Source organism: Sardina pilchardus, chromosome 20, assembly GCF_963854185.1.
Source record: "Sardina pilchardus chromosome 20, fSarPil1.1, whole genome shotgun sequence".
NCBI lineage: Eukaryota > Metazoa > Chordata > Actinopteri > Clupeiformes > Clupeidae > Sardina > Sardina pilchardus.
This window is the reverse complement of record NC_085013.1, coordinates 4,584,968-4,594,967: the sequence shown is the minus strand read 5'-3', so window position 1 is coordinate 4,594,967 and position 10,000 is coordinate 4,584,968. Positions and strand designations below refer to the sequence as shown.

At 50.6% G+C, this 10,000-nt stretch overlaps 1 protein-coding gene across 1 annotated transcript in view; it reads left to right on the top strand.

Annotated features, from left to right (window-relative positions):
• Nucleotides 1-10,000, top strand: part of kiaa0586 (KIAA0586 ortholog) — a 130,064-nt gene that overhangs the window by 113,878 nt on the left and 6,186 nt on the right. The window contains exon 32 of the mRNA XM_062523447.1: nucleotides 6,321-6,380. Coding sequence (XP_062379431.1) covers nucleotides 6,321-6,380 — 60 coding nt within the window. The remainder of the gene's footprint in view (nucleotides 1-6,320; nucleotides 6,381-10,000) is intronic.

Genomic DNA, 10,000 nt, shown 5'->3' with positions numbered 1-10,000 from the left:
GCAGCGTGACTGGAAGTGCAGTCAGTGTACACCGTACTTTGGAGCCTGTGAATGGACGTTGATGTGCGATCCGTCTGTGTGGACCCTAAGCAGAATAGGGAACGTTTTGGTCCAGATGACGTGTTCGTAGCCAGGTTGGGACTTTTTTTGAAGTGTGCCGTTTTCCCCCTGCAAGTTTCCTTGGCCACAGTCCCAGCCTGAGAAATGGTCCCATATTTCTGAGAAAATGCCAGAGAATGTCCCAATCATTGGATTGATTGATGTTGATTTTGCGTGCCTCCCTTTTTATAGACTAAAAGGAAATGGTGCTGGCACGTGTCCAGTGGGGCTTGAATGAGAGGGGTCCTCTCCTCTCTGCTCCAGGTTCAGATTTTGAGCTTTTAAACACCATTTTCTCCCTTTGATGTTCGATTTGGGGAGTGTGTGTTTCATACTCCTTTCCATGCAGTCTGTTTGCTTTTCAAAATGGTTTCCTCAATTTCACAATGACGGCACATCGGTGTTCCATTCCAAAGGGAGCGAGAAAGATTGTCGAGGTTGAATGGAGAAGTAGTTTGCTTGGATGATAGGCATTTTCCAAATGCATTCTGCTGTATTTGGGCATGTGTGTGTGTGTGTGTTTGTGTGTGTACATTTGTGTGCTCTTGTTAGTGTTTTTGTTAGTGTCTTCACAGCTGTTTGGCAAATACACTCAAGAACATGATTGCTATTTAGGTCAGATGAGTCCCACTATTCCCAGCGGAAATTGACCCTACACACACAAAAAAAACGACAACTTTATTTTCTCTCTAACGGTTCTGAAATCGTGAAAAGATTTCAGGAAGTGGAGCAAAATGGAATCAAATAACCGTTCAGTTTTTTATTTATTTTTGGCTTTGATATTGGATAAATAGAAGAATGCCTTTGGGCTGAGCGAGGCTTTCTTAAAAGGATGATTACATTTAGACGTTTGTGGACTGCAAAGCCAGCCTAGAGAAGCTTTGAGAATTTTTCTTTGTGTGTGTGTCTGTGTCTGTCTGCCTGTGTGTGTGTGTGTGTGTGTGTGTGTGTGTGTGTGTGTGTGTGTGTGTGTGTGTGTGTGTGTGTGTGTGTGTGTGTGTGTGTGTGTGTGTGTGTGTGTGTGTGTGTGTGTGTGTGTGTGTGTGTGTGTGTGTGTGTGTGTGTGTGTGGGGACTTAGGAGGGGGTTCACCACCACCAGTAGTACCTTTCAGTGTGACCTGCTTTGAAATGGGTCTGCTGTGAAGTGTGCTTCCACAGGCTCTCTAGCCATGGTCTCTGAAGGTCCCCCCACGTCTCTTGAGATAAATAACCCACTTATCTAAATATATCCCACTTCTAAGCAATGGATCAAACGTGGACATAGGCTTCTTTCTGTGCTTTGTGGAGGGGGGGGGGGGGGGGGGAAGCAACACAAAAAGCCTTTCTGAGGAATAATGACCTGAACTTCTGGAATATGCATTGCGCTGGTTTCTGAATTTTCCCCAAATTGGTTGCCGGTCACGGATGGATAGTTATGATATTTAGGTATCGCATTGCATCATGTAGACACGGCGATAAGCGCAAATCTATCCACAGTGCCACTAAGTGTTCCCAGGGAGACTCCGTCGTAGGTGTGAGTGCAAAAACACACACCGCACTCATACACTGAGAAGGGAGATGGGTGCGGGTCTAACCAGTTGAACAGATGCCTGTTCTGTCCACTCTATTAAGTTATATTTCTGGAGTTGGAGCAACCGTAAGGGTGGGCGGTCGAATCTGATACGTTTTCCTGACCGCGATATGCCAGAGCTGCACCTCCACCCACGTGAGATCGGACTCCGGGCTAGATTCGGTTGAGGTCTGGCCCAGAGCCGGCCCTGATCTGAGTGGGACGTACCCCCAGTGTCAGGCCCTGTCTGTGTAATGGTGTCAGAGATTGAGATTGATACACTACTGTCAGCTGGGTAGGAGAAGCCCACGAGGGCCATTCCCAGCCCCTTAAATGAAGAGGGATAAGATCTGTCTGTGTCAGGCATGACCTAGGGCACTGACCTCCCCTTCACTCTCTCTCTCCCTCGCCCTCTCGCTCCCCCCCCCCCCCTTCTCTCTATCGGTCCATTTATCTTCCCTTATGCCCTCTCTCCCTTTTGTGCTGGTCCGCTATCTTTCTATCTGCCTTTATTTTTTGCCCCTATAAGTCTCTGTGTGTCTCGCTCTGCCCCTGGACTCAGCCTCCGCGGTCTCCTTGACCTCTCCTTAAGCCTCGCCTCCCACACCAGTGTCTGAAGTACACAGTGTCTTTACTGAGGTCTGGACATCGTGCACTTAAGGATAGTTCTTCAGACCAGAGATTTGTGGCGACGTAAGCTGCAAGCACTTGAAACCACCAGCAACTTGTTGCAACAAAACATTCCGAAACCGGGAGGGAGGGGGGGGTTACAACCAAAGGCACATCTTGCAGCCAAGGTTTGGTAACAATGCCTTTGTCACACCACTCGTTGTAGCTAGATATGAATTAGCTACTGTAGCTAGTTAGCCAGCAGTTAACCGACTAGCTGACTAGCCAACTAGTCTTTTGAATTGTGTCACGTTTTTGTGACTTGTACACTTGTACAGGCGATTACATTGTGCTTCTAGTTGATCGTTTGTTCTCTGTCTATCCTCCAACGGAAATTCTGCCTGTGTCTTGACTGACTGAACACGTTACACAAGCTTTGGGGTACAAGTGTTCTAAAGCCTTGCAACTGTGATTTGACACACAAAAAAAACCTTTTGCAGCTGAGTCAGGCAGACGGCTTGCAATGTCTTGCAACCATTAATTCACACACTGAAACTCCTCTGCAATGTTCTAATCTACAAGGTTTCATCTCATCATTAATCTTTTGTGACTACGTTTACATGCACTTCCCATGTCCCGGTTATGAGGCTTATCCCAGTTTTGATCATATTTGGGATTACAGGAACACAGAGAAACCTGGTTATTAATATCCCTGTATTCATGATGAACACTAGTATCCTGGTTACCAGTTCTAATAGCACAAACACACCGTACCCTGGTTCCTTTCGGAGCACCCCACCTAGCATAACTGGGTTACTCAAATCCAGGATAAGGTCTTATCCAGGGTTCTGAAATCAGGACATGATGTTTACAGGTTTACACAAGACAAAAACCCGGATACGTCAGAAACGCGATCGTAACTGTGCTACTGAAGTGCATGTGAGCTCAGTCTGGTTTTTATTTCTGACCCACTGCTCTTTCGTCCCTGTCCCTCTCTCGTCCCCCCATTCTCTCTGCTCGGAGTTCTTGACCCCTCACATGGACACTCACGAGTTCTCTGCATGGGTGATGAGGGTCCTGACCCGGCTTCTTTCTTTCTGCTCCCCCCCTCTCTCCCTCCCTCCCTCTTTCTCTCTCTCCCTCTCCAACCGTTCCTGATGTAAATGGAGGAGTTTTAGCTTCAGAGGAAGACCGAATAAAAGCCTTCCTTTTCCCTCATGCAAATCCCCAAATCCTCTCATCCCCCTGCTGTTCCCCTCTCTCTATACTCTCTCTCACACACACACACACACACACACACACACACACACACACACACACCCCTTCAGCAACCCTGCCAGTGGTTTGTCCCAGTGCTACACACACACACACACACACACACACACACAAGCACACTACACACACAAACACACACACACACACACACACACACACACACACACACACACACACACACACACACACACACACACACACACACACTCACACTGCTAAGGGGGCTTTCCAGGGGACCCTCTCCCCCTGAGCCCCATTCCCTGGCCCAGAGGCCCTTCTCTGGAGAGGGGACCCAGGGTGGGGTCTGCGGTGGCTTCCCTGCCTGCCTCTGGAGAGAGAGAGAGAGAGAGAGAGAGAGCGGGGTCATGACCTCCTGACTTTCAATTAGCACTCTCCCTCCCGGTGACCCCAGCACCCTGAGGTTCTCGGGGCCGGGCGCGCCAGAGACCAGAGGCAGCGGCTGACTGGTGGAGCTGGAGGTGGAGGGGGTGGGGGTGGTGGGGTTCTGGTTTCAGCAGGCACTTTGCAACACAAAGCCTCAATCAACAGGCCCTACCGTTTCCTCTATCCAGAGGGAGCAAACAAGCAAGGAGAAGGGGATTAGTTAAGAGGAGCCATTGATGGCTTTGATAGACTTAATCTGTCCTCAGGGGCCAGAGGAAGTCGGGACGGCCACCGTCCCCTTGCCCCCCCCCTCCTGTCCCCCCCCCCCTTCTCTCGGGCCTTCAAAGGATGACCCTGCCTGTCCCCAACCACATCATGCACCCCACCCCACGTCCACCCGCTAACCTCCTCCGAAGCACCACTTTGTGATGGATACCTTTGTTGACCCAATTGGAAAATGTTGGCCACTGCTCTTGCGCCCCTTCTTCTCAGTAGAGATGCACTTGTGGGTCTTAATGGCTGTGCACGGGTCCATAAATCATACAGCGTGCAGCAGCTCTCCCTCAGTCTCTCCAACACCATAAACCCTTCTGGGCTGCCTTCCGTAAATTCAATTTCCAGTCAACCGTGGAGGATGTGGGGATGCTTCTCGCTGACATTTAGTGTTTATAAGATGGACTGTTTGTGGTGGCGGGTGGTGATGAGGTCAGATTGGCTGCAAGCGCTCAGACCTTTACTCATATTGTTAAGACGTGTCCTCTCTTCCTCCTCTCCTCCTCCTCTCCTCCTTCGCTCCTCCCTCCTTCTCGTTTCGTGTTCTTAATCTTCCCTGACCACCTCTGCGCTCTCCGGCCGAGGATTGCAGCGTCCGCCCCCCCCCCCCCTCCGAGGAATCGGCTGTTGACCTTTTCCGGTGATTGTTTGTTCGCTGTCAGTGTCTGTGGCTGTAAATAAAACCATATTGGAGAAGCTCATCCCCCGCAGGTAATCACCTAGAGTGGACACCTCTGCACCTCTGCAGCTGCACGGATGATGGCTATATATCTCTATCGATCTTGTGTCTTTATTGAACTCTCTCTCTTTCTCTCTCTCTCTTGCTCACTCTCTCTGTCTCGCTCGTTCTCTCTCTCTCTCTCAATCACAATCTTCTCACTGGTTCTCTATCTTTATCTCTTTATGAGATGTGTTGGCCTCAATGGGGTTTCCATTTCTGTACTATTCTACTGTCATTTTGTCAAGCGGTCTCCCCCCTCTACCTCTCTCTTTCTTCGTCTGTCTCTTCCTTTCCCCTTCTCTTTCTCTGCCTCCCTCCATCTCAATCTCCACCTGTGAATTGTCTGCTTTGGTGAGGTCACTTGGCCATTCTACTCCATCGTGTATCCAACCCCAACGGCATTGACTGAGCAGAAGCTTGAACCCACCTTTCTCTCGCTCTCTCTTTCTCCCCCCCTTCTCTCACTCTCTCCCCCTCTCTTTCTTTTCTCTTTCCCTATCTCTTTCTCTCTCTCTCTCTCTCTCTCGCTCTCTCTGTTTCTTCTCTCTCTCTCGCTCGCTCTCTCTGTTTCTTCTCTCTCTCTCTCACTCTCTCTCCCCCTCTCTTTCTCTTCTCTCTCCCCATCTCCTTCTCTTTGCTCTCTCTCTCTCTCTCTCACTCTCTCTATCTCTCACAGCTTGGCCCTGAGAGGGAGAGCAGAGCTTCCTCCGGAGGCACATGTGCCCTGAATGGCTTTGCTGTAGCTCAGCGTGCTCCTGGGTGGGTGGGCTATTTTTGGGCCCCCTCTTTACCGGCGTGCAGCTCCTGGCTCCGGTGTACGGCAGGATGGAGAGGCGCACCGACTGATCCCTACCTAGCTGCGCCCGCGGGGCGCGTTGCGCCGGGGTCCTACGGTGCCTCTGTCTGTCTCTATATCTGTCTCTCTCTCTTGCTCACGCTCATTCTGTCTCTCACAATCTCTCAGTCTTTCTGGCTATCTCTTTTTTTTGTGTGTGTACTCCCTAACTCTCTCCCCCTCCCCTATGCTATCTCTCCTGCCCCTGTAGCCCAGCTGTGCGTAGCTGTAGGTCCTCTCCTCTCCTGTCTCCTCCTCACGCTTGTCTATTTCAGGAAATCAGCGCGGTTGTTTTTTACCTCCCGAGACGTCTGGCTAGTTTCTGCTGGGCTTCTCCGCACTCAGGTGCAGGTCTGTGTGCTTGTGGCAGGATCAAAGATGGGGTTTTTTTTTTTTTCCTAAAGCAGGCGGTCTCCTCTTGGCCACAAAATCTCTGCAGAAGAAAGTGCTGGAAAAATGACGATAAAGAGTCTGCAGGCGGCTTGCTTAAGACGGATTATTTTTTTTTATTATTCCTGGATTGTCTCATTTCTCGTTTAATTAACGTGTTGATGTGTTTCTTTGTGTCTTTCAGACCCCTACCACCAGAACGGCCACCAGGACTTGGATGACTTCTTCGAGGACAGAGTTAATGGTAACGTGTGAATAGTTTCGCATATGAGCGCATTTTTGCCTCCTCCACCTCCCCTAAACTGCCCTCTCTCATTAGTTTCAGATGTGTTCTGGCACAAGAAAAATCATTGTGATCTAGATCTTTTATTCTCATTTTACTGTTGGATTTTTATTGTCATGGGAGGGGGGGGGGGGGACCAGATTTAACCACCCAGTGCTCCCCCCACTTCATGAGCTATTAAAAGCCAAAAAAAAAGAAAAGAAAAAACATCAAATGAGACAAAGAAGGAGCAAAGAACTTTCCAGAAGTCCTACCTCCAGGTGGAATCTGCCCAAAAGGCTATTCCCTGTTAATCTCTATCCACTGCAGCAGCTGGGCTCAAATCAAAAGAGAAGAGGGGTCAGGGGAGAGATTGTGGCTGGAGTAAAGAGAAAAAAGGGAGTGAAAGTGAGGGGGCAAGAGATGGAGAGAGTGATAGAGGAGCACAGAGGTGGAGTGAGAGAGAACAGGAGAGGGAGAGTAGGTGGGTGGGTGTGCGGCGGGATCCATCTGTCAGCCCCGAGCACTCAAGAGTGGAGCGGAGAACTCTTTTAAAGTGCTTGCAGGTGTCTTTTCACAGAAACACAGCAACGACCCCTGATCTGTTTATGTCTGTGTGCCTTTCTCTGCGCATGTGTGTATGTGTGTGTGTGTGTGTGTGTGTGTGTGTGTGTGCGTGCGTGCGACTGCACGTGTTTTTTTCAGGATGTTGTAGGTTTTGTCATTTTGTCATAAACACTTACTTTTGGTCAGTGCGGTTCATTTATTTAGCTAGACGTGTTTAACTGCAGTATGTGAACGCGTCCCACATTACAGATTCAGCTTAATTGGTATTTCTACTTTTTACCTTTCCTTTGTTTTCTCTCTCTTTTAATTGGCGTCTATTCTGCCTCGTCTCCCATGGCGCACATAATGGCATCACATCTCTTTATGTGGCAGATGCTTTTATCTCAAACAACCGTGCCGCTGAACCTTGACCCCCCCCCCACACCTGCTTGACCCCTTCGGTCACGCTTTGCAACACCTCTCAAGAGCCCCGCCCTCTTCCGATCCGCTCGTCTTTTGTTGCCGTCCGTTTCCGCTGAGTCATCGTCCGGCCGTCGGGCGAGAGAGAGCCAGCCGCGCCACGTTGAGAGACGGGTGTCATCCCGGCCACCTCTCCCCTCCCCGGCCACCTCTCGCCTGTCTTTGAAGGCCTATTTTCAATCGCTCCCTTCACAGCGCGCCCTTCCACTGTTTATTGTGCTTGGATTCCAGCTGCGCGAGTGGAGAGCGGCAACCGGCGGTTTTCTCGCAGGGCCTGGGAGCCGAAATAGCATGAAGCTTCTTTCAGGAGGAACGCTAAGAAAACACTGTGTCAGTTTTCATGCTGACAGGCCTGGCCACTGGCACCTCCACCCCCCCACTACCCTCTCTGTCTTACGCACACACACACACACACACACACACACACACACACACACACACCCTGCTCTTTGAAGCCTGTCACAACTCCTGAAATAAACACTCTCGCGCCCGTCTCGCCCGTTCTCCTCTCCCTCGCCCATCTCTGAGTCACGCATTACACGTCCGGCGTCCTCTCTCGTCATCAAAGACGGGCCGCCCGCGTCGTGCCAATCTTAACGCTCATGATCGCCTAATGCGCCACATTCAGAGCCCGCTCAAAGAATTTGCCGCAAGTCGATACCGGCGGTCTCATCTGATGAGTTTCTAAATAGCCGCGCGTCGGACCGCAGCAACTTGTCTTTGGACACCTGCGCAATAATTTGACGATTGGGAGGTAGGCCGTTTTTCCCGACTTTGATGTCTCCGCCGTTAATAGAATTAACATGGAGACCACGGCGGCGGAGTATTTATAACTACACTTCAAAGCTGCCCTTGAGTAGCCCGAAAAAAGAGGGGGAGAGCGAGAAGGGGAAGGAGAGAACGAGTGAAGCCCAGCGAAAGCCTGAGCCAGCACCCATCCATTCAGACCGTCTCCTTACTCCCCGACAATCCTTTCCTCCTTCCTCCCCTCTCTCCCATCCATCAGATTAGACCAGAGGAATCTTGATAAGCGGAAAAGACCCCTGTGCAGAGAGCTGCTCGCTTCAGGGTCGCCTGCTTGCTTGCGGGGAGATAGAGGGGTCAGCTCCACCGGTCAGCCCCCGATGTCTCTTCCTGTTTGTCTGGGGCTCGTTCGCTCCAGCACATGTCCTGCCTTATCTCCCGTGAATACTTAAAGGCTGCCAGGAGCAGGCTAGCGCTGTGTGTGTGGGGGGGGGGGCGGGGGGGGCATGAATTACATACGTGGAAGGAAAAAAAGGACGTTCTGGAGATCGCTAACTCTGCTCATCCTGCACATTAGCGAGAGAGAGAGAGAGAGAGAGAGAGAGAGAGAGGCAAGATGGTAGAATATGGTGTGATAGGGCGGACATCAATAAGAGATGTGGCTCTCAGCTGCTCCGAGCTCGTGGCCAGAGAGCGAGCGAGCGAGAGAGAGAGAAAGAGTGTGGCCTTTTTTAGTTGGACATAATGGAGCTATTGTCTTCGGATCCAGCGGCAGCTAGCCGCCTCCAGTCAGCAGCTGATGGGGCAGGCGCAGAGCAAGACAAACAGATTGTTTTGCTCCATGAAAGTTTCATCGCGCGTCCTCGGCCTCGTCCAGGCATGAAGGCCGCATGGCCCCCGAAGCACACTTTCCCAGGGTGAAAGAGAAAAGGTTTATTTGAGGAAACGAATACTATGACTAAGTAAACAATACACTGTAAAAAGGCTTCTGAGGAGAAGAGTGCTCAAGTCTCTGTTCAGGACCATTCGGAGGCACCAGCAGATCCCCCCTGAGAAGCACTTCTCAAATGGCCAACATTCCAGCGTGCTCAAAAGCTCTTCAACGTCAATTCTGACTAACACAAACGGCCTGATACATTTTAAACGATGCCCGTGAAGAGTGTGAGTACTTTTAGTTGGTGGTGTGCGCAGTGCCTCGGAGAATCGTGTAGCCTTTAAACCATCTCAACACAGATGGCAGACCAACCTGCATGTTTTATTTGAGCTCTGGTTAAGGATCCGTTTGATGTCCCATTGAAAATAATGAGACATTTACGGAGAAGACACTGATCCCTGGATCACAGCTCTTCCTTTTGAAACGCTTTGTGAAAGTACTATCCCTTTCAGGGGATCTTGGAAGCACGTGACGCCCCTCTCCAGCTCTCCCTCTCTCTCTCTCCCTCTCTCCCTCTCTCTCTCTCTCTCTCTCTCTCTCTCTCTCTCTCTCTCTCCTCTCTCTGTTTCTCTCAGTGGGAGCGTACTGGGCTTTGATGTTGAGCTGGCCGGCCGTGGTCAGATCCTGTAAAGTCAGCAGTAACTGACAGTGGCATATATCATGTCCCTGTCCCACCCCTCCAAGGTTTCGGGGGGCGGGAGGGTGGGGGTGCCGTAATGGTGCCTTAAGTTAGATCAGCGTGTCAGACCCGTGGACCACGCATTCTCATAGTCTCTTAGAGAGAGAGAGAGAGAGAGAGAGAGAGAGAGAGAGAGAGAGAGAGAGAGAGAGAGAGCTCTCTCAGGACAGCATGAAGTTCACCTTCCTGAGGTCACTGAGATGCCTCAAGAGGCCCTTA